The sequence below is a fragment of the Dermacentor albipictus genome, chromosome 8, assembly GCF_038994185.2.
Source record: "Dermacentor albipictus isolate Rhodes 1998 colony chromosome 8, USDA_Dalb.pri_finalv2, whole genome shotgun sequence".
Taxonomy (NCBI): domain Eukaryota; kingdom Metazoa; phylum Arthropoda; class Arachnida; order Ixodida; family Ixodidae; genus Dermacentor; species Dermacentor albipictus.
This window is the reverse complement of record NC_091828.1, coordinates 77,350,832-77,376,198: the sequence shown is the minus strand read 5'-3', so window position 1 is coordinate 77,376,198 and position 25,367 is coordinate 77,350,832. Positions and strand designations below refer to the sequence as shown.

The following is a 25,367-nucleotide window of genomic DNA, read 5'->3' as shown; positions in this document are numbered from 1 at the left end:
GATGGAATTACAGTTCATTGTCGGGGAAGAAATATAGATATAAATTAGCTGAAGTACACGTACCATAGCCGACGTCACTTTGAGCAGGATGTGAGACATATCAGTGCAAAATAAAAAGAGCAAAAAAAGAAACACCTGGCCGAAAAACATTTGAAACGAAAATCATTTGAAGTGAGGACGTTCAATTCATGATCTTTCAAAAAATAGCACAATACAAAAAGTAAGAAAGATAATGGAAATAACTTGGAAACAGGCGTGATTAAAAGAACTTGAGGTAGAAGGGAAGGCGTAATGTGTAATGGTTTTGCTTTTGACGTCAAACGAAGCGTGCCGATAAATGTCAGTTAGCTTTATTGACTGAAGAATTTATAACTAAGCGTTCTAGACTGCCTAGACTCTTGCATGCCCGAAGTTTTGCGTAGGTATAACGTTGGCACACAGTGTGCCTTCGCGAACAGCCGAAATTCCCGACCGACGAGCCCGGCCGCTCCCAATATATATATATATATATATATATATATATATATATATATATATATATATATATATGTATATGTATATTTACTTATATATTTATTTATTTATTCATTTATTTATTTATACTGTTCTGTTTTGGAATACACATACGTTGATAAAAAATTCTGTGAATGTATTAAACGTGCTATTCTTGCAGGAGTCCGTAAAGGTGGCATTCTTCGAGGCGACTAGCGGAGTTAACCACATTAAAAATTGCCCTCTTTACGGGCTCCCGCGCTGCCATTAGCAGGTTATAACACAGTCAGATTGATTGCCCGGTTGTGCGCAGCCTTACTGATTCTGCGAACAAAATTTAATAACGTGAGGTATCTCTCGCTGCTCAGTGGACACATTCACACGTAGGAATCACAGGAAATAAAGAGGCTGATCGGCTGGCTTAAACTAGCGCTCATAACAACTCTATCTGCCCTGAAATTTTATGCAAGCTTGATGACGCTCGTCTGTTGATTCATCGCCATCTACTACAGCAGCATCCAGATCCGCGCGTCGCAAATGAAGCGTTCGCGTCCCGTATCCCTTGGTAGAGGCTTGCTTCACCGCGCTAGAGCCCAACTACTCAAGCTCTGGGTGGGCTGAGGGTAAGCGCATGTCACTAGTGGGAGACTACCATCTCCTTGGCCTGCGGTGTACGAGACTCGAGGAATGTTTGTACTCCTGTGGTTTTCGGTCTCGACGTCATCAGGCTCATCACGCTCTACTTACTTTTCTAGAATTAACTAAATTAGGTTTACGTTTGAAGCGTCGATACTCTTTCTTCTGTTTGCCATTCTGTAGTTGTGATCTGTACGTTGTGTTCTACTTTATTCTTTTGTATTTGTCCTGTGTTGCTGTCCCCTCCCTTCTGAAGAGGTACGCGGTAGGCAGTTGCCAGCCTGCACCTTCGATTTTCCTTTCTTGTTGAATGTATATATGTCTTCCAAACAAATAATAATCATGCCGGAGAACTTGCGGTGGCAAGGTGAAACTGCTATTGTAACTTGGAACCTTGGGGGCCGATCATTATATGGGAAACTTGGATGTTGTCACACGATCATGCGCCAAAGATTACAAAAAAACAACTAAATTACCATATTTTGACATATTCGTCATCAAATTTAGACCTTAAATACCGGAAATATCTAAACCGAGTGAAAGCCGAGTGACAAAACGAGTGGCGGAGTTTTCAACCATATCAAAGTATCAATATTTGTCACAGCAAATATTGATACGTCATGCCGTCTCACAGGCGTGGCAGTTAGAATGTGGCTTCTCAGTATCTGCCACAAATGACCGTGACGCTCGCTTCCAAACAGTGCCACCCAATTCTTCATTGGACGTTTCCGTCTTATATGATAGTGGGGGACCTTTCATCCACTGTCGGTAGTCTCTGTTTCTATATTGCTTGTATGCAGCCTGCGAAATTTATTATGGATGTTTGGAATTAGGTGTTATTGTGAAATAAATTTAACTTTTGTGCTTTAAAATGTAACTGCCACCGAATCTTCCATATAAAAAACTGCCGCAACGGGTCTTACGTGACGTATTCTTGCCATTCAATCTTCTGGAGCTAATGATATCACGCGACAAATACGTCCGCATCACGTGCGGAATTCTCCAGAAACGTTACGTCCACTAAGTTTATATTTTGATGAAAATAAACTACTCAAAAAGCGCCATGTATCGTGCCTAACGTTGCCGATGTGTAGGTCTTTGGAGCCGCAATTTCCAACTCGTGAATGGACGCGCCAAGAGAACTTTAAATTCCACCATGTCGCCCATCACGAGCCACCATGGAGAGGTATTTGTCTACATTCAGAGGCGCGAAACAGCATTGTATAATTTTTAAGAGCGTTAAAGAAGACCGCAAATGTACGGAAAATGCCTCGAGCTGCCAATCGTGCGGCAATACTGCGTGCATCTGCGCTGTTATGTAGCAAGCATTGAGCAACAGAAAGCTCTATCAAGAGCTTTTCATGTAGCCCTAAATTTTTTTTTCATTGAAACTTCTCATCTAAATAAAATATTTGAGTGCATAAATTATTTGCTACTTATTATCTAATTATGCGGAATGAAAAAATATTTTGATTTTCCAAGCGGCGAGAAACAAAATTATCTTGGTTCTCTCTAGCTACGTGGCATTCGCATATTTTCAAGCTCTGGCTAAAGTAAGCAGGGACACCCTGCATGTAGGTGTAGGGGCATTACGCACGAGAACAGAAGGCTCATTGAGCTGGTAGCGACAAGCTAGTTCAAATGAAATGTTGGGCATTTGCATCCAACAATTGCACCAACATAATTAACAGCGTAGTAATACGCAGTAACACCCGTAAGAATTACTTTGTAACCTTTATTATTATTTCAGTGAACCTGCACCTCCAGTTCTGATCATCTGCGCTATGTGGGGGTGACAATCTGAGTACATTGATAATATAGTGTTATGATGTTTTACATGAGTGTCTCTTATTCGTATTATAATAAATTTGTGAAGATGATGACACGATATTGCATTATTTAATTGATGAAACATATGGTGCCGAGGCTTCTTTACAGCAAAAAAATAAATAAAAACGTGCAGGTTTTCACAAAGAAATATGTTATACGTTTTACTGCGCCTTTGATAATATAGAATGTAGTTTTTGCAACCACTCCGATGTGCGAACACAAAAACACCAGGGTAATTTCCCTTAGCACGGAGGCTAAGAAGCAGTTTTCTCTGTTTCCTGAATGTCATGTCTAAGACGCAAAATTCCTTAGCTTGATAGAGTGCGGGAAGAGCAGAAATTTTAAAGAAAAATGAATGACATCCAAAACTTCCTGGAAGGCTGATGACGGACAAAGCGGAAAGCCTTTGGCGACCGTGTGACCTTTACTGGGGGTACAAGGCTGAATCAAATATCACGCCTTGCTCTTTTCTCTGATTTCTGCGACACAGCAGCTGCACGAACATTCTGGAAAATAATTTGCTCCTGGAGGTGTTAAGAAGCTGCTCAGAAGCCAGTTTTTGTTTGAACACGCGGCACAACGCCCAATGCGACACATGGAAAAATAACACAGAAATGGCAGCAGGGTAGCTTACATGCCACACAAGGAGGTCTTTGTCACGAACTTCAACATCCCCATGCGGTTACCCGGAGCATTAGCTGACACGTGCTGCAACAGCTATTTAACACGACCCCCAAGCATGGCAGGCAGTGGGGAGATAACATGTCTTGCGACAATAACAATAAATGCGGACACATAAAGCGAACTCCACCATGACGCATGATGTAATGTGCTACCCTGAAATGAGCTTTTTGAAAGCGCAGCTGTCACCACGCTAGAATATGCCCAAAGTCCGATGTGTATATACCCAACCGCATGGTGCGCGGCTCTTAACTGTCCGACAAGTCCTCAGGATCACGTAGGTGACCAGTAATTTTCAAGCGCAAGGCATCAAACACAAAACAGCGAACCGAGAAGTTGCGAAGTGTGCTGCACTCCGTGATAAGCGGTCGATGTGGCTGTTTACTCAAATCATGATTGCGCATTGGCGTTTTATAGCATGCAATGACGAGCTGACTGCATTACAATTAGACTACAGTAAGACAACTTTAACACGCCAAAGCTGTCGAGTGAGATGAGCTTAGCAGGACACTTCAAGGAACTAAGGGGCCTTGTTTGGGACATCACTGGCCTTAGTGAGGTTAGAACTGGCACGACTTATCGAGTGTAGACTAATGGCCGTGTCCTCTGCTATATAATTCTGCTAGATTAGAAACAACACGGGGTAGGATTCCTCATCCATAAGGACAAAGCTGGCGACATTGACGAATTCTACAGCAATAATGAGAGGGTAGCAGTAGTAATAAAACTTAAGAGGTATAAATTAAACGTAGCACAAGCCTACACTATAACATCCAGGCATGATGATGTTGAAGCAGATCAATTTTTTGAAGATGCTGAAATACCTATGTGAAAAGTGAAGACTCAGTATACTGTAGTAATGGATTCCATGCAAAAGTAAGGAAAAAGCAGGCTGGTGAAAAAGCAATTGCCAACTATGGCGTCGATTCTATGAACGCTAGAGAGATGCTGGTAGAATTCGTGGAAAGGAATAAGCTATGAATAATGAACACTTTCTTCATGAAGCCTAGCAACAGAAAGTGGACCTGGTTCCACGAAAACTGGATAGGGTCCCCGAAAACTGGAAGAAGGCTAACATTCTACTAATCCACGAAAAGGCAGACTTTAGCATATTAGCTTACTACCAGTATTATACAAAAAATTCAACAAGAAAATTTCCTATAGAATAAACACAACACTGGACATAAGTCAACCAAGGTAACAGGCTTGCTTCAAGACGGGATACTCTACAATAGATCACATCCATGTCATTATTTGGTAATCGAGAAATCCGCAGGCTACAGTCCGCTTTTCTATATGGCTTTCATAGATTACAAGAATGCATTTGGTTCAGTGGGGGTACCCCCGATCTGATAACGAGGGAAGCCGCAGTACGGGACTCGGGAAATTTGGACCAACTGAGGTTCTTAAACGTGCAGATAAATCGAAGTACACGGGTGTTTTCGCATTTCGCCCGCATCGAAATGCGGCCGCCGTGGCCGGGATTCGATCCCCGTACGCATTTAAAAGGCGTTAAATGTAAATATATTTCAATACTCAATCTAAGCAATAAGCAAACCGAGTGTATGCAGCTGCTACGTGAGATAGATGCGCTGCGAAACCTGTGACGAAGTTCCAATTATGGGATTTTAGGCGAAATATTTATACGGCGCGTCATGCAAGCCGCGTGGAAGAAAGAACATGTAGTGTTAGTGTCTGCCACGACTGGCCATGACATTCAGGGTCCAACGTGATCGCAATTCGTCATTGGGCATTTCGGTCAGATATCATTGCGGGTTGGCCTTTTCTGCACACCCAGGAGGTTAGGTTTTGACAGTGGCTTGATGGAGTATTCGAAATTTATTATGAGTATCTGTTGTTGGGTGTGAAAGAAGACCGCAACCGAACGGAAAGTGCCTCGAGCAGCCAATGGTGCAGCAGCTTTGCGTGCATTGCGGGCTGCTTTCGAGCTCAAAAGCACACGTTTATGTAGCTAGTATTCAGCAACAGAAAGTTGTATGTGGGGTTTTTCATGTCGCACTACAATTTTCTGATTGACACTTTTCATCTAATCATATAATTTGAGTGGAATTAATAATTAGGACTAATTATCCTTTTCGGAGGAATAAAAAATACTTTTACTATCTGCAAGTGACAGCAAACAACATTACCTTGGTTATGTCCAGCTACGTGTCATTGCGATATTTTAAAGCTCTGGTTAATGTTAGCTGGGACACCCAATATATAAGTTTAGCGGCCGTATGTGCACAAGAACAAAGGACTCATTGAGCTGGAAGCGTCAAGCTAGTTAAAATGTTATGTTCGGCATTAGCTTCAAATTATCGCACCAATATGATAAGCAGCACAATATTACGCAGCAATACATGCAAAAATTATTTTTGAAGCTTTTATAATATTTAGATGAGCCTCCACCTTCAAATTCTGACCATATGCGCCATGTGGGGGGGACAATCTGAGTATATTGGTAATATAGCGTTATTATGTTTTGGATGAATGTCGCTTATTTGTATTATAATAAAGGTCTCGAGATGATGACACGATATGGGAGTACTTAATGACGGGCACATATGTTTCCGAGACTTCTTTAAGGAGAACATAAAAACATAGATTTCTACGAAGAAATACACAATACGTTTTACTGCACTTTTGCTAAGATAGATTACAGCTTTTAGCACCGCTTTGATGTGCGACTACAAGTCGGAACCCCAGGATAATTTCCCTTTGCGCGGAAGCTAAGAAGCAGTTTTCTCTTTTACTAGAATGTCAAGTCTGAGTCGCCAAAATTCCCTCGTTTGATACCGTGCGCAGTGAACAAAATTTTTAAAGAAAAATGAATGACACCTAAACATTCTTGAAGGCTGATGATGGACAAAACGAAAAGTCTTTGGCGACCGTGTCACATATACTGCGGGGAAAAGGCTCAATTAAATGTCGTGCGTTGCTCTTTGCTCTTTCTGTGACACCGCAGCTGTGCGAGCCTTCCGGAAAATGATTTGCTCCTGGAGGTGTTGAGAAGCTGCACAGAAAACAGTTTTTATTTGAACATGAGCCACGTACAAAAGCCAAGGCACCATGCGAAAAAAGGAAAAATAACAGAAGGAAGGCACAAGAATAGCCTAGATGCCACGTGAGAAGGCCTTCATCACGAAGTTCAACATTCCCTAATATTTATGCGGAGCACGAGGCCGGAAAAGCGGCAACAGTGATTTAAAACGACCACCGAGCACGGCAGGCTGTAGCAGACCACGTGTATCCCAGGAAAACAAGGAATTCACACACATAGAGCAACCTCTATCACGATGCACCATATAATAAGTTAGCGTAACCGGAGCATTCTGAAAGCACACGTGTCGCAATGCCAGAATACGCCCAAAATCTGATGCCTGAATACCTGGTATGCGGCAGCTATATAATATTTTATGTATATTGCCAACTCAAGGTGGCAATACATGAAATAAATAAGACTTGCTCTTGCGTCTTGGCTGTGCTGTCTTTCAGCCGGCGCGTGCAGGCATCACTAATGCGTGCAGTCACGCCTAGAAAATTCAATTCATCGTTATTTATTACACATGTTCTAAGCGCGTAAGCACACTCATGAATGTCCTTCACAAGTTTAGTGAGTTTTTATTTAACCCCTAAAATATTTGTGGTGTCCGACAACTTAGTATTTACACTTCACCATTCTAACCACTCAATAATATGTGGCACTTTGTCAGTAAGTCTGAGCTCTTGAGATGCGTAAGAGTTTACCATATAGTTGTATCTTGAGTGCTCGGATTTATTTCTTGATGGCAATGACCACAAATGTGTTCGCTGACACTGTTATCACCACTGTCATTGCCTTGCCATTTAATCAAGTTTGCCGAATCTGCCATTGATCCTTACCAATTGTCAATCAGCATGGCGATTCGAAGTGAACGGCCATCTGCATGAATTAGCGTGCGATATCTTCAACTGCCGCAACAAAATACTGTGCACCACGATAATCGGTATACGGGCACACGAGGTCGTCCGCGGACACCGTCATGCACACTCGACAGCCCGAGGTCACTGCAACCTAGAATAGAGACGTTGCAGTGGGACAACTGTTTCAATTATTCTGATAGAAATGACACGTAGCAAGACAGCAAATTAATGTGGTCGAAAGCACACGTAGTTTCTTCTTCTCCTGGTTTATCCCTTTTGAAAGTCCCGTCATCGTGACATTTGACATTGGAGAATTATATATATATATATATATATATATATATATATATATATATATATATATATATATATATATATATATATATGTATGTATGTATATGTATATATCGATACCTTGTGTTGCCCCTATTGTCTTTCGGCGTGTGTTGCCCGTGATAACCCAAGCAATTCTAAATGCGCACTTTGGCTGAAGCCGGTGCAGTAACTTTCAATAAGTAGATTTGTGAAGACGCACGAAATTTGGCAATGTTAATAGGTATTGCACGCGATAACTCCACTGCATTGACAATGCCTCAGAAGTGGGCAGGTCTATTAGATTGTCTGTTTTCTTAAAGAATGTTCCAGCAATGCTGAACGCTATTTCGAGTCAGAAAACTGTCGGTTGCCTTTACTGCGTGAAACGCGAACCGCTTATAGAACGTATGTTGCGATTACTTTCTCCCGTCATAAGAAATATCCACTAACTGAAGTAGGAGACGACGAAGAATCATTTTGCACGTACTTTTTTAATTTACTGTTTTCTACTTTTGGGTACTTTTGTAATCAGCGCTGATGAATAATATTGTTGATTGTTTGAAAGATTAAGCATTGAAACCAGTACAAACGAAACCTGCTTTGCCTGTATGTTCTTTGCATAACGTTACGAAACATGAGTGCTTACCAGCTTGGGTGGCTTTGTGCGCTTGGAAATAGAAAGTATTATATTATTTTTGCCTCTTGGTGACTCGGAATGACACCGCGACTGTGAAAAAAAAATACAGGGAGTGCCAAAGTTTTAAAATAAATCTTCCTTGTGGAGCCCTGATTTTGTAATTTCGTGAGAAACGAGTCGCATTTATCGCCATGATAAGGTAATCAAGAAGCACAAAAAACTCAAAAAAGGAACTAACGTAGCTTCCATTAGAGAAGCTCATGCGCAGGATACAAAACAATATTTAGGCGACAATGATAATGGCGCACATTGTAAGATACCGTTTATACGTAATGCGCGGTTATCAGTTTTTGGAAGGAGATGATTCCTTACCAAATTCCCCACTTATTTTGTAAAAGCAATGTATTTGACGGGAAACAGAGCAATCTTGAGAAGAAGTTAGAAACTGAGTGCGAATATAGCGCTTTGTACCAATGCCAGTGAACCAAATATATTACCGCGCGTAGAAAGAGGGCATATTAAATGACAAATAATCTCATCGTTTTTCTGCCTAGAAGCTATGCTTCGCGTGGCGCGAATACAAGAAACAAGAGTAGTGCCACAGTAGAGCAAAAACATAGAGTAGCAATAGAAAATAACATCTATGACGACACTTCAACATGAACATGATCATCATGATCAACCTATTTTGATATCAACTGATGTAGGAAAGCGTCTCCCGGCAACGAATACTCACCGAATGCTTAGAAAATATGCGACAAGATCAAAAAGCCAACTATAGAACAAATGCTAGAACGGTGTTTTAGTACACTCGCGGTTGAGACTTTCCAAGACGTCGCACCTCGACTTATGTTATTTACCGAAAGACCTCTATTTACAGCTGAATTAAACTAGGAAGGAGCCTTTCATTGGGTGTTGTTTCTGGTGAGTGTTTTGAAAGGGCAGCACAGAGGTATGTGCACAAGCTAGGCACACTTTGAAAGCAATCGACGAATGCTTCGCTCGATGACTATTTTCAAGATTTACTGTCAAATATATTTGAGATAAATATAAAAAACTATGTGATTGAAATCGTCAGCTTGAATATGCGTTACGTAACTGTGTGAAATAGTAGGCTTGTGAGTATTTTTCACGAAGAAATCAAAGTGGACTGATTATTTACTAATTTGTGGACGCATCAGTTAACTGATATTTAATGGCATTGGTACCATTGGTGAATTAAGGATTATGCAACCCTTTCAGGTTCAAACTGTCACGTGGCACGATTACATCCACAGCCCACCCCTGTAGCCGCTGTTTCATCATATTGCTACGGCACAATATGTGCGATCACGAAAGGCCAGCAGTGTGAAGACGACGACGACGGTTAGAAGCTTGCGCGGGCTGTCGCCTCTTGGCCAAGCGCAGCGTATTTTCCTTGTAAATATATTTGTACATAGCTTTTTGTCTGCGTCTTCCTACGTAACATATCTGGTGGAGGTGGACGTTCCCTGTACCTCGTCACGGAGCTTCGCAGTGGACGGTACGTCGAGCCTTCCTTCATGGCTCCCGGTGACGACAACCCGACTCCGCCGGCTCCGACACCTGCTGCCACTTCGCCGACCTACATCACTCTCCCCGCTCCCCGTGATCCTGGCGTATTCTCGGGCCACGATGGGGAAGACGTCGATGACTGGATCAGCCTGTATGAACACGTCAGCCGCAATAACCGGTGGGACCCTACTATTATGCTCGCCAACGTAGTCTTTTACCTCGGTGGCACACCTCGAGTTTGGTATCGTACGCACGAAGATGAGCTCACCAGTTGGGATTCACTTAAGACACAGCTTCGAGACTTGTTCGGCAACCCCTACGGTCAACAACTTGCCGCGCAGAAGGCGCTTTCCGGCCGTGTGCAGACGTCCACAGAGCCCTATGTCACGTACATTCAGGACGTCTTGGCTCTGTGCCGCAAAGTTGACACCCACATGACTGAGTCAGACAAGGTTTCCCACATCCTCAAAGGCATTGCCGATGACGCCTTCAACTTGCTCGTTCGCAACAACGTAGCCACGGTGGATGCTGTTATAAAAGAGTGCCGCCGCCTGGAGCTCGCCAAAAGCCGACGTATTGACCCGAAGTTTGCCCGTCTGCCCAACAACCCAGCGACATCTTCCTGTGCCGACGCTCCTCGTCCCAACAACACTGCTGATGTTACCAGGACCGTCCGGCGTGAGATCGAGGCCGCCTATCCGGCTGCCTTCGACTCCAGTCCCACCAACACTTCTGCAGTCACGGTCTCACTGATCCAGGCAGTTGTCCGCCAGGAGTTTGAAAACATGGGTCTTCCCACCATCTGCTCGGCCCATCGCCCTGATACCCGCCCGGCTTCTTCGATTTCGCCCGGTCCCGCATCTTCTTACCCACCACGTTTCCGCAACCCATCTGAATGGCGCACTGCTGACGACAAGCCTATTTGTTTCCACTGCCATCGAATCGGGCACATTTCTCGGTACTGTCGTAGTCGCTGGAGTTCCCCGATCCGGTCTACTTATACTGCCTACTCTCGCCCCTCAGGTGGCCCTTCTCGTCCCTATGCCGCACGCTCCGATAATGCCGCCACTGATTCTCCTGCAACAAACCGCCCCTATTCTCGTTCGCCTTCGCCCCAACGACGACAATCTCGCTCTCCCCAGCCCCGTCGCTCCTACTCGCCGACTCCCTTCGGACGCCGCTCCCAGCCGGAAAACTAGACGATGCAGCGCCTCGAGGTGACGATGCATTGCTCCCTACGCCGCCAAATCCTCTACTGACTTTGCCCACTCATCTGAACCTTCTTGACGTGCAAGTCGACGGTGTTTCTGTGTCTGCTCTCATAGACACTGGAGCGCATTTGTCCGTAATGAGCGCTGACCTTCGTAACCGGCTCAAGAAAATTATCACGCCCGCCACGACGCCTGTTGTCCGTGTCGCCGATGGCGGATCAGCCCCCGTAATTGGTATGTGTACCGCCCGCGTCTCCTTCGCCGATCGCTCAACAATCGTGCTATTCACAGTCATCGCCCACTGTCCCCACGACATCATCCTCGGCTTAGACTTCCTCTCCGCACATTCTGCTCTCATCGACTGTTCCGCCAGTACTCTCCGCCTTGACCTGCCTGTTCTGGATCCTGCTGCACCCCACCCCAGTCGCCTAAGTTCCGCCGACTTCGTTCGCTTGCCACCTTCGGCACTGACCTACGTTGACCTAGTGTCATCCCCACCAGTCCCCGACGGTCACTACATCGCGGCTCCTATGCAAGACGTCCTCCTTACACACGGGATCACAGTACCCCATACAGTTCTATCTATTACGGCAAATTGCGTCTGCCTGCCAGTGGTCAACTTTGGCTTGACGACACAAGTGCTGCCACGTGGGATGTCTTTGGCCCAGCTTTGTTCATTCGAGGATCACTCAGTAGCATCCATTGCAGTAGACGACACTTCATCCGATACTCCTCTACCATCGCAGTCGACAAATTGTACCATCGGTGACTTACGGAAAATGATTGCCCCCGACTTGCCCTCCGAACACGCTCGTGAACTCTACCGCGTTCTGTTTTCCTACCACGATATTTTTGACTTTAACGATCGTCCTTTGGCCCAAACTACAGCTGTCAAACATCGCATTAATACCGGCGATGCCCCTCCTATTCATCGCCGCCCGTATCGAGTGTCCCCAGCTGAGCGTCAAGTTATTCACGCAGAAGTTCGCAAAATGCTTGCCAAGAACATTATTGAACCGTCATGCAGTCCTTGGGTGTCACCGGTTGTGCTGGTGAAAAAGAAGGATGGCTCATGGCGCTTTTGCGTGGATTATCGGCACCTTAACAGGGTTACCAAAAAGGACGTGTATCCCCTACCTCGGATTGATGACGCCCTTGACTGCCTCCACGGTGCTCGCTATTTCTCCTCTATTGACCTTCGCTCCGGCTATTGGCAGATTGCCGTGGACGATCTCGACCGCGAGAAGACTGCCTTTGTAACACCCGACGGTCTTTATCAATTCAAGGTGATGCCGTTCGGCCTATGTAACGCTCCTGCCACTTTTGAACGCACGATGGACTCCCTTCTTCACGGTTTCAAATGGTCCACGTGCTTGTGCTACTTGGACGACGTTATCATATTCTCCCCAACGTTCGCTACGCATCTCGAGCGCCTCTCAGCAGTCCTGGACGTTTTTCGGCGAGCCCGTCTGCAACTCAACGCATCGAAGTGCCAATTCGGCCGTCGCCAGATTACCGTCCTTGGACATCTCGTTGACGCGAACGGAGTGCAACCGGACCCAGGCAAGATCCATGCTGTTGCACACTTCCCTGTTCCGAAGTGTGTCAAGGATGTGCGCAGCTTCATCGGCCTTTGTTCGTACTTCCGCCGTTTCGTGAGGAATTTCGCCGCCATAGCACGACCACTAACCAACCTTTTGAGAAAGACGCTCCTTTCCAGTGGGGCGATAACGAGGCTTCTGCATTCTCTCATCTAATCGACATTCTCACAACGCCTCCAGTTCTGGCCCATTTCGATCCTTCTGCGCCTACCGAAGTCCGTACTCACGCCAGCGGTCACGGAATTGGAGCAGTACTGGCACAACGCCAGCGTGGCCACGACCGTGTTATCGCTTACGCCAGCAGGCTCCTCTCACCCGCGGAGCGCAACTATTCCATCACTGAGCGTGAGTGTCTGGCCCTAGTTTGGGCGGTTGCGAAATTCCGCCCATACTTATATGGCCGCTCCTTTTCCGTTGTCACAATCCATCACGCGCTTTGTTGGTTATGCTCATTGAAAGACCCTTCAGGAAGACTTGGTCGCTGGGCCTTACGCCTCCAAGAATATTCGTTCTCTGTCACCTACAAATCTGGCCGACTTCACAAGGACGCTGACTGCCTGTCTCGCTACCCGGTAGACGAGCCTGACGACGCCGACAGTAGTACCGCCGACGGCATTTTCTCTGTGTCTGCCTTTGCTAACATCGCCGATGAGCAGTACCAAGACCTATCGCTGCGAGTACTCATCGAGCGTCTGCGCTCTACACCTACCGACGCATCCGTTCGCCGATATGTCCTCCAGGGCGGCATTCTGTACCGAAGGAGCTTCCTCCCTGATGGCCCTGATCTTCTTCTTGTCGTGCCACAACATCTACGACAGACTGTGCTCTTTGAGATGCATGACGCACCCACTGCAGGACATCTTGGGGTAACCCGCACGTACGACCGCGTCCGCCGCCGCTTCTATTGGCCTGGTCTCGCTCGCTCCGTTCGACGCTATGTTTCTGCCTGTGATCCCTGCCAGCGTCGGAAGACACCTCAGGTGCTACCTGCCGGTCATCTCCAGCCGATCCCCGTCCCTGTGGAACCGTTCTTTCGTGTTGGATTAGACCTGCTCGGTCCCTTTCCCACGTCATCCTCTGGGAACAAATGGGTAGCCGTCGCGACTGATTACGCCACCCGATACGCTATCACTCGGGCTCTCCCTACCAGCTGCGCCACTGACGTCGCGGACTTTCTCTTGCGTGACATTATCTTGCTTCATGGCGCCCCGCGACAGCTGCTTACTGACCGTGGTCGAAACTTCCTCTCGAAAGTTATCGCTGACATTGTGCGTTCCTGTTCCATTCAACACAAACTGACTACTTCATACCATCCTCAAACCAATGGCCTGACAGAGCGGTTAAACCGTACTCTTACCGATATGCTGACCAAGTACGTTTCCAAGGACCACCACGACTGGGACATTTCCTTTCCTTACGTAACATTTGCGTACAATTCTTCCCGGCACGACACCGCCGGATTTTCTCCCTTTTATCTACTGTACGGTCGCGAACCTACCTTGCCCCTAGACACGGCACTTCCTCCTGCTGCGGTCTCAACAAGCGAGTATGCGCGCGTCGCCATCGCCCTCGCCGACCATGCACGCCAGCTTGCCCGTGCTCGACTTACGGCCTCACAGACCACTCAGCAGTGTCAGTACAACGCCCGCCATCGTGACGTACAGTTTTAACCTGGTGCGCTCGTGCTCCTGTGGTCGCCCTCTCGTCACGTCGGACTTTCAGAGAAGCTTCTTTCGCGATACACAGGGCCCTACCGCGTGCTGCGCCAGGTGACGCCTGTGACTTACGAAATTGCTCCTGTGGGCTCAAGCTCGTCCTCTCCTGTGGCATCTAGTGATGTCGTACACGTCAGTAGGCTCAAGGCCTACTACACTGCTTCCGAGTCCGATCTTTAGTCGCTCCGGGACGGCGCTTTTGCAGCCGGGGGTAGTGCTACGGCACAAAATGTGCGATCGCGAAAGGCCAGCAGTGTGAAGACGACGACGACGGTTAGAAGCTTGCGCGGGCTGTCGCCTCTTGGCCAAGCGCAGCGTATTTTCCTTGTAAATATATTTGTACATAGCTTTTCGTCTGCGTCTTCCTACGTAACAATATTGACACACTCATGGGCTCCTTATCGAGTATTAGCGAACCTTCTCCCAAGGGAACATTCCTTTTGCTAGCTGGACTCGAGCAACTGCAGCTTATATGCAATACAATGAAATAAATGCACTTCGATGTATTGTTGGCGTATGCTACCACTTGTAAACAAATATCACTTAGAGAGCCGCTTCAGATGAGAAGGCTCACAGGCACTGTGACCCTCGCCCGGGCAGTGCTACGGAAATCAGGTGAAATTTCAGCCGCGTGGTTGCTGCGATTGAACTTATTAGCTTGTTTGTCTTAGGAAGGGAAGAATATCTACGTGTGCGCTAGCTATAGTGTGCAGTTAAAAGGAAACATCAGTGATGCGCTTACAGTGCGGTCGTTTGGTCTGGTGAAGGGATGAGCAAACGGTTTGGTCCCGCTTTCGATGCCTCCAATCCCGAGAGCAGAAGAAGCGCAGATAACTGCAATATTGCCTAAAATATAACGGCAGGGTTCGGTGCAAGAGCGTGTTCAAAAGTAAGCTGCAGGAATATCTAGTGATTACTGCGGAGAAGGACAACTAACTGGGAAATCAACTTTGGCAATCCTAAACTAGATTGCCGAATAATACCCTACGTGTACGTGTGAGACATTCTAGTGGCCCTAGGAATGCCCGGTAGTCATTCTTCTGCACACTCTTCATAATTTTAATCTGATGTACGGAGAAGCGTGAATACCTGCACTTCGCGGAATTTTCTTACAGGTTTGAGCTCGCGAGTTTGTAAACACAAATAAGTAAAATCACGTGACTCACACGGCAGTGCCAGGCAAGTGTTCGGCAAAAGTTTCGCTTTGTTTTTGAGACTGTTCCATAATGGCGCTGTCGCGCTTATGTTACACGTGAAATACTTTTTGCTTGCTCTTCCAATAGTACATTGCAAACATCTGTCACTATTAATGCAATTTCTATAAGACCACACACGTCAGCGAACTCGCCGCAATTTCTTTCTTTCCTTCCCTCCCCTCTCTCCCTGTGATCTTTGTTTTCCCCTTTCCCATTCCTCCGGTGTAGTGTAGCCAACCGGACGTTATTCCGGTTAACCTCCCTGCCTTCTACTTTTCTCTTTCCTCCTCCTACTGCAGAACACACCCATGATATCTGTCCGTGAAACCGAATGCTTATTAGTTTGCAGAACGGATAATTAAAAAGCAACTGTAGTTTGTAGAAAATGCAGGTCATTTTATTCAATAATTACGAAGTGGCGATTGTAAGGGATTTTTGCATTGTTGCGTAGTAATGCGGGGTTTAAAAGTTATTTTTCTTGTTTCGACAAATGATATTTCTGGTACGTTTCCGGGTCTTCAAAAAGAAAGCGAAATTTTTTATGCATTTCTTCAAAGCAGCTCACAAACGGTAATAACTGACAATTAACAAGTTTCTATTTTGCAGAAGAGAAAGAATACACCTAACAACGGTCATGGGCACACGATCTCCACAGAAGGATATAAACATCACTTTAAGCACCGCTAAGGGCGGCGGCAAAACAAACCCCAAAACACAGCGCGGGCCATCTGAGCAGTGGGCATGCGTCTCGACGAGATTGTTTGGTACGCTTGAGTAATGGCTGGTTGACACAGAGTGGGGCCTTGCAGGCAGGCAAAGTTAACACGCTGCCTGTGCCACTGGCTGCCGCAGAGCTCGAGGAGCGGAGAGGACCACCAGCACCACAGTAGCGGTCGCGCATAACAGTGAAAATGGAGCTTCGGACCCCCGTCACGTTGTGCTTCTTCGGAATCCCAGCAGGCGTGTTCCTTGCGCGCGGCCGGCTGGCGGGTGTGAACTCATTCACAGCTTGAGGTTCCCCGAATGGGCGTCAGACGCCCTAATAGGCGTGCGCGTCTGACTTCCGCGGTGCTCTGGTGCGTGACCTTGGAGTATGCGTGGTTCGGGTCTGGGCGTGTGCAGCGGGGATCGCTTGGCGTGAACAGGGCGCGCGAGCTTCACTCCTTTTGATGGGTTTGCATCGTGCGCTGACCGGCATGTGGATTCTGAGAACCGCACAAGTGCCTACGGTTTTGTCTCCATCCCGAGGTGGCGAAGGAGCGTTTTCTTCGGCTTACGGCCCGGACACGGGGCCGATCTTGGCGGGTGGACAATTATGCCGTGCTCCTCTGTGACAGTTTGGCTTGCAAAGAAGTGCTTCTTTATGTCGCCGCATAGCCTTCGGTTTCTTGGAATCTGGTCGCGTCGCGCACGTGTTCGAGGATTGACAACGTGGTCCCGACGTTTCCTGGCTTTTAGGTTTTTCGCATGTGTTTTGTTGGTCAGCGCTTGTTACGCCAGCTGTGCTCTCGTGCCGTTTCTCGGAACTTGCGACGTATACAGCTGGCGTGACCCTCACCCCTTTGTTATATATTGTGTATTTTGGGTGAGGATTCTACACTGTGAACTCTACTAAAAAATGATCTTCTTTGATTGATGGTTATTCGACTGGCCAATCACACACGCAAGTTCTGCTGAACTTCCTGCTGAACTGATTGGTGAACGGATTGTGAACGGACGCAACTCGGCGGTAATTCGCCAGCAAAGATTTTGAGCGGAGCGTTGCCTCTAGAAAACGCGGCCGGCGCGCTCGGATCGGGAGTTCTGGACCTGGCTTCGGCGCTAAGCGCCATCGGCTCTGCCGAAATAGGGCCGCCCTATGTGGTCCAAACCAGTTTAAATATTTGCGACTGATGTGCTCTTGAAATTATGCAATCTTGTAACTCAACTTTGTAATTTTATCTGTAATTACAAGTTTTGGTCATTCGCGCTTCAGCGTTTTTGTCCTTCGAGCTAAGTCACCCATTGAGGCACCTGTGCAGGTCGTCTTTGATGGTGCGTCTCCGACGCCGATGGTGGGGATGAATTTCAACAAACCAATTGATCGATCGCGGCATCGAAGTTTTACGATAACGTTCATGATAAGCATAAATTGTGTATTGGCAGTGAAATTTCCCGAGTATTTCCGCCTATTTCAATAGCCTTAGTTGTCAGCTGCATCTCTTACAAAACTGGCATATTCTTATTGAAACAAAGCAAAATATAAAGCTATGGCACGCGTCACATAATCGTGAAGATCACTAAGATATGGCTATTTCTTGTGCTCAAATATTCCTCATAAGGTAATTAATTACCTGAGGTCGGAACTACTCAAAAATCAAACACCGAGGATTCGCTGTTAGAAATCCTTACTGAATAACAACTGTCTGTCTTCAAACATGCACATGAGCTATGGAAGTTTGACAAACCGAAACTTAACTCAAAACAAGTTGTGAAACCGGGCCATTTGGTATTCCATTAAGATATGGGCACGTGTACTTCTTTGTCTCTTTCGAGTGACTGCTTTTCACCGTCTAACGAAGGTTGTTGCTCAGCGCTGGACGCGCCTGCATATATCGCAAGCTTCGCGAATGTTAACGATGTTTCTACCCGTTCTCCGTTGTCACCGATGCTTGTATAATCTTACTGCACGTGTGACGCGAATTGTGTAAACTTTTCTGAAAGACACGCGGGCACCAGCGATTACTATGGAACCTTCAATTACCCATGTCTAAAAGCCGACGCGCTTGACCGTAAGATCAGATCTCGACGATTGCAATCAGCATTAGCCGTTGTCGTTCTGTGGGCGTAGCCTGTTTTTCAGGACACAGGTGCACCCCATAAAACGCTAGTTTCGTCATTCCCACTTTTACTGTATTCTTCACCACCACTACTGCGTGAAAGTTTACCAGGTGCGAGAGTTCACACGGAGCACAAAAAAAAAAAAGAAGCAAGGGCAATCACCGGCTGCCAAATGGAGCTTATTAGAAGAAAGCAATAATATATAACGCCCGGCATGCAAATCATCATGACTGGTTTGTAGTGGTCTTCTTAAATGACACATTTATGTATGATTGTGGTCACGGGTGCGAGGTTATATATTTAGCGTCATTCGTAATAAGCGCCTGTTGCAAGTCAGTGATTGTGGTTGTCGCTTCTTTTTTTGTGCTCCGTGTCAAATCTCGCGTTGGCTACAACATCCCCAAAATCGAAACACGCGCCAAGCCGGACTACATCGCGGAGGAGTACATGGCCACATTCTCCACCCCAATAGCATTCCCTTCATTGTTAAGAAAAATTGTCCGCGAGCATTGGCATGTGCCCCGTGTACCGGTTTTTCGTCTTCTTTCGCTGTGACAGCTCCTGCTTTGAGACGCCGCGTCAGACTCAATTATCTCCGAGACCGGCCAACGTTTTCCCGTACATTCTTCGTAGTTCTTTAGGCTACGGTGAAACTGTGAGGCATAGAAACTTTCATATTCGCGCTAGCTATTTATGCTTCCTCATTTGTTCGATGGAGTACAAATACCATCGTCGTTTCAGCATGCACCCCATGAAATAGGGATAATCACGTACGATTGTTAAACACGTAATTGCTTGTGAAGTCACCAACCGTGTTTCTCTCGTTTAAGCTCGCCCTCTGCACAAGTATAACCTGTTAATTTTCATTTCCTAAGTTCCTGTCAAACGTTGGTCTCCCCTGCTACTAACTGTGCGATGGCGTTCGCCGATACTCGCATACTTCCCACTAGCCGTGCAGCCGAACTTGCAGGCTTACTAATGAAAAACTTCATGCTTCAACACGTGTCTCCTCACCAACTACAAACAGACCAGGGTAGTGGGTTCGTTTTGAAAGTGGTCGACGACATCATAAAATCTTGCTCGACTCAACACAAATTTACTACGACCTAACATGCACTGAGAAAACTTGACGGAACACCTAATCAAAAACTTACATATAGGCTCGCAATGAACGTTTCGACCAGCTACAGGAATGGGGACGATGTATATGGTTTTAAGTGTTCCAGATCTACCAGCAGTCCTTTACAAAAGCCACCAAAGGGCCCCATATTTTGTCTATTGGTTCGCTTGTTTTACTGTAGTGGCCCGTACGACGCGTTCGTTATTCTGGAAAGCTGCCTTTCTCGTACATCGACCCGCATTCTCTGTGACCGATGTCACTTATGGAATCACTCCATTGTTGTTTTCGTCTCCATAAGCTAATCCCCGCGCTGGCCTTGTATAGGGTGTCCGCCTCAAGCCGTATAGGTCGCGGGATCGAATCCCGGCCACGGCGGCCGCATTTCGATGGGGGCGAAATGCGAAAACACCCGTGTACTTAGGTTTAGGTGCACGTTAAAGAACCCCAGGTGGTCGAAATTTCCGGAGCCCTCCACTACGGCGTGCCTCATAATCAGAAGGTGGTTTTGGCAAGTAAAACCCCATAATTAAAAATTTTTTTCAAACCATATCGGGCAAGCCTGTACAATATGCTCTAAGAACTTACCTAAGAAATCTTACCAATTACTAAGCGAATATTCGCTCAGTACAAAAACAAGGTGCTCAAATTAATACCATAACTGAATACATTAGGAATCTCTCAGGAAAGAATTTCGTTACTTTAGGACGTTTTACGGCGATTCTGTATATGACTAACGTTCGAAAGTTTTTGCGGCGTCCGGCAACAGAAACGGACTTAGCGATTTCTGACAAATCCATATGGGTGCAATGCGGCAGCGCAGATGTCAAAATGCGGAACAGATTGGAACGCTCGCCCTGAACGATAGTGTGACGTCATGGTTATCGCAGTATATAAGCAGGAGAGGTATCGGCGGTAAAAAAAAGCTGCATTATCGATGGGGCGTACAAGTATAGTTCGTATGCACGAAGAAGAACGTGCGTACAAGGAGCGCCGGAACGAACAGCAACAAGAATGTAAACGGGGCCAGCGCGAAACGACCACCAAGGTAGAACGTTTCCGCTGTGCTGAACGTAAACGATAATTGCGAGACTGGGCACCTCCGATCAAGCAATGACGCCAGACTGACAGCGCAAAAAAAAAGACAAACTTTCCACTCTGTGAACATGGAATGGCAGCGGAAGCACTTTGCTTTCGCTTTGCAAGCTTTGAGTGTCGTTAGCTTTCGCTGCCATTCCATCTTCAGAGAGTGGAAAGGTTGCCATTTTTTACATTCTAGTTTAACATTCAAGCACTACATCTTGTGAATCTTAGCGAAGGGTCAAATTAAAACATTCACTTGGTTAATCTCGAGTAGAGCTGCTTTTAAAATGTTTTCTTGTACGTACTGCGTTCTCATTTTAAAGACCTTATCACCTACACTGAAAAGCTGGTGTACTTTAATTATTGACATAATGCAGAGAAGCTTCCTGGATGAACCTCTCGCGAATTGTAGCAGTAAATGTCTTCGTTTGGCGTCCTATTTTGCTTCCCAGTTTTACTTATTTTTAATAATGTGAGCTGCAGGGCAATTTCACCACCTCGCCCGAAGCACGGTCCTATCATTGCGTTCACGAACATCCAAACAATAATACATCGTGGAGGGCCTGATTCTCGGGTGCCAATTCGTGGCATTTTCACGATTTAAATTTCAGCAGCATATTGCACTCCTGGATCAGATGAAGGCGAAAGGCTGCTGAGCACGTGTAAATGCATTGAGTTATGTTATCGGAGGAGTCAGACTTCTTTCAAGACGTAACAAGCCGCACTATGAAGTAAACTGCGTGGCAAGCCGTCGACTGCGTGCTCCTGCCTCCCCTCTACGTCGCGGTCTCTCATGGCCGCATTGCTGTTTCGGCAGTTCGGCTTGTCCGGCTCGTTTTTCAGCGCTTACTTGTGGTTTCGCACCCTTGTATAGAGCATGGTCTGACTCGCGTCAACTACGTTTCGCTACGAATTTACATTGTATCCTCTCAGAAAGCAGAAGTCGTGGTCGAACGCCTTCCTCCCACTACTTCGGACATCGCACCTCGCTTTTCGCTTGGCGAACATCCTCGGTCAGAGCATCGTACTTCAGAAGGGGGTTGGCAGGGCTTTACTTATGGTTCGGGCACCAGTCTTTAACTTGAGCTGTACTGAAACGTAGGCTGTTCTGTTTTATTGGTGATTTGAACAAATGCATGAGCCATTGCATTTCTGCTAGCTTATGGGGAAAATGTCCTGTACGAGCGATCTGGGTATGTCCAGCAGCGACACACATTATTAAACACAGCACCGAGCCTACATTTAAAACCACCACGCCCGAGCAGTGGGAGGCTGTGCTTCTCAGTGCACACCCGGAGATACAAATCTGGGAAGTCCGACTGGTCGACGCCACCGCCACGACTCAAGGTCTGCCCTCCGCCAGAAGAAGGAGTGCGCTGGTGGGGCTAGTCTCCCGGCAGCCGCCGCCGTTGACCCCAGAAGGGACATTTCATAAAGTTTTCTCTCTCTCTTCCTTACGAGGGCATGAGCAATCGCTGATGAAGCTAACTTTTGTACCACTCGACAAGACGCCGCCTTAAGGGGGTATGAGTAGGCATTTGCCTTAATATCAAGGAATGATAATGACAGTGCAATGATTCCTAAGATATCAGCAACCCTGACAAGTAATGTGCCGAGGCAATGCATTTCTGCCTCTGAAAACAGCCAACTGTGGTGGACATATCTTGAATGGTATCCTAAAAAAAGAGTAGGAAATATAATCAAGAACTATAACGTATAGCTCTAAAATACTACTTTATGAAAGTATGCCTCTTTCGTTCGACTGCACCGAGCGTATGCTTTCACCCCCTGATGATATTATAGAAAGCCATTTATCCTGCAAAAATGTAAAAATAAGTTGCAGTGTAGCGGGCAAGAAAAAGGGTGGGGAATGTCCCGGTCGCCAGTCCTAGTTGATCCCCTGCTTGAAGTCTCCATGCAGCGTTAAAGAACCTATTGTTTGAATTAGGACAAGGACAGGACCAAGGCGTCGATAATGAATAAAAGAATTTTTGGGTGAGCTAGTGAAAAGAAAGTAAGTACCGAGAACAGTACGGGCGCTTTTTATTATTAAACAAGTAGTAGCGTCTCCATATCGTGTGCTCAAGCTTTACTATCACATAGCCCAGTTAATATGACATAAATGTAATAAAGATATTTGACACCGATTTCATTTCTCTTATGTTGTTGCACTTTATCAGGCATTAAAATTCATGCGCACAGGTTGATGTTGTTGGTATTGTTTGAAGTTTACGATTTGACGGATCCGTAAACAAATTTACATTAAAAAATCAATGCAATGCGACCAAATAGACTTATAACCAAAGGTTTTATTCTTGAGCCTGCAGCGTAGCCAACGCAAAGGCCCTATTATGATATTTCAAAACTGAACGACATTAGTTCGAAATATGTTTCTGTCAAGGTTCAGCTTCCTTGTTGATAAGTCAGTGTGATATACCATGGGGTGCTTAACGTTCATTACCATCAGAAGTGTGAAGCAAATGTGTTTGTTGCTCTTTGCGGAGCAGTACACATACTTTGACATACATTTAAAGTTGAGTGCTGACATCTCATAGTCAGTTAGCAATAAAAAATGCAGTCCTACTCGCTAAATATCATATTTTGCGAGGGAAAAATGACGTTGAATTCAGATACCATTTTATTGTTAGTTTTTCTCGTTTTCTCTCAGATTTAAGCTCCAAGGAGCCTCACTTAGGAAGCACGTAAGCTGAGCCATGTCTGCTGCCCGGTTTCTCACGTTGCTCTTCGTAACAGGCAAGTCACTTGTTATATATTTGAGTTCTGCCAGATTCCTCGCACTGTATAAATTTGCATTACACTTGCAAGCAGTACTTTTTGGCGATAACAAAAAAGTTAATCATGTCATACTTGCAAATTCGTGTTAGTGCAAAACTGTAATCCGTACTAGCTTGACATCGTTGTCGGTCGCGTTCTTTTTCTTCTTCGGAACAGCGGTGCCGCGGTAGAACTGAGTTCGCAAGAGGCTGTATGCCGAAATAAGAGATTGCGAACAGGTTTGCAGCCATGTTAGAACAAGGACTCTCCTCTGTGAGTGAGTCTCATGTATAGGAGTCCACAGTTTAATTAAGTGGCTTAAAATGGAACTCTTCGTGATTTCAAATTCTGGTGTCCCAAATTATTGATTTAAGATGGACGCGAAATCCTAGGACGTTACCACACGCCTGTTCCGACTGTAGCTTTGGCTACATAGCAACAAAAGGTCTCCACGGGTACAAGAAGAAATATTTAGCACCAGCTAATCTGTTACTTGGTTGAAGAATGTGATTGATGAAAACCCGTAAAATTAATCATACTTACCAACAATTATTACTGGCTATGGCAAGGTATTTCTACTTATATACAGTAACCCAGGTAAAATATGTATTAGTAAATATTGTTTTTGTCATGCAGATGATATATGCAATTACTGACTGTACATCATAAAACAGTGGTAAACATAACGAACATTTACTATTTTCCCTCTGACAGCCGCATATATATGGCGTAAAACCCAAAGAACCATTCTATGATTAAGAACACCTCTCGTTTGTCATCGTGAAGCTCGTGCTCACTTCTTTTTTTTGCACCACGTTAGCATTTTGTAACACATACAATTATTTGATGTGGCTTCCTCGTGTAAAGTAAATCACTATGCCATGAGCCTGAAGCATGTGTTGAGGGAAGCAGCGACTCGGTGGCTGCTAGCACAAAAGTGTGCGCGTAGAAAAAAAATGTAGTTGACATAATTGACAGGTCGATGTCAATGTTCATAACCGCATGGTATTTCAATATCAAAGTCCACTTTGCTTCATCAAACATGAATTGATTGCAAGTTGCAAGCTGACAACAGGTATTCGGTGCATAATATGGCTACACGCTCACGCCTCCATTGTGTTTTGGCTGTCAAAGAAAGCGTTTGCGGTTGACTTTACAATCTTCTGTGATTTTCTGGTTATATCATTTGCACAGGCTTTATTTCGAAGGACTCTTACCTACCCTATCCTGCACCTTTTTTATTTCTGATGTGGGAGAGACACTTTGTGGCTTTCTGGTGTACTCCAGCTCTTAGCACCTTTTCCTTCCGAAATACAGTAATTAACTCAGTCTGCTGAATTATTTCTACCTAAGTGTTCGTCTGCAATGTTGAAAAGAAGGTTGTCTCCAAATTGATTGGAAAATATATTTATTTTTACAGTACTCTGCGGAGTGCAGGACGCAGTTTGCGAAGGTACGTGAAGAAATTATGTACGTCACTTCATTGCAGCATTTTACTCATTCACCTGGTGATATATTTCTCCCATCACGCCACCTGTAGAGGAACAAATACGAAGCTTTTTGCCAAGTTTGGATTGCGTATGCAAAGAAAGAAAATTTTTCAAAGCTTTCTATAGTACCGAGCCTCCAAGAGCAACAAATATTGAAACTATTTGCCGATGTATGAAATAAGAACAAACAAAAACAACTTTCATGTTTCAGGCGAAGCAAGAAGACTCGAACATAATTACTTTATCCTGGTTGCTTCTCCATTTTTTTGTCTTTTACAGAGTTGGTAGCAGGTTATCCTGGCGTGCTCGGTAAAATAAGCTAGGCACTC

At 45.6% G+C, this 25,367-nt stretch overlaps 1 protein-coding gene and 1 long non-coding RNA gene across 9 annotated transcripts in view; one reads left to right on the top strand and one right to left on the bottom strand.

The window, feature by feature from the left end:
• The window catches only part of LOC139048821 (uncharacterized), a 244,821-nt gene that overhangs the window by 144,214 nt on the left and 75,240 nt on the right, over nucleotides 1-25,367 (bottom strand). The window lies entirely within an intron of this gene.
• LOC135921119 (uncharacterized) overlaps nucleotides 23,459-25,367 on the top strand; it is a 49,965-nt gene continuing 48,056 nt past the window's right edge. For 4 of the 8 annotated variants that reach the window (XM_065455466.1, XM_065455461.1, XM_065455465.1 and 1 more), the window contains exons 1-2: nucleotides 23,459-23,527; nucleotides 24,969-25,001. In XM_065455466.1, the coding sequence (XP_065311538.1) occupies nucleotides 23,488-23,527; nucleotides 24,969-25,001 (73 nt within the window). In that variant the 5' untranslated portion in view covers nucleotides 23,459-23,487. The remainder of the gene's footprint in view (nucleotides 23,528-24,968; nucleotides 25,002-25,367) is intronic. The other 4 variants (XM_065455456.1, XM_065455440.1, XM_065455449.1 and 1 more) reach the window with 1 other exon arrangement.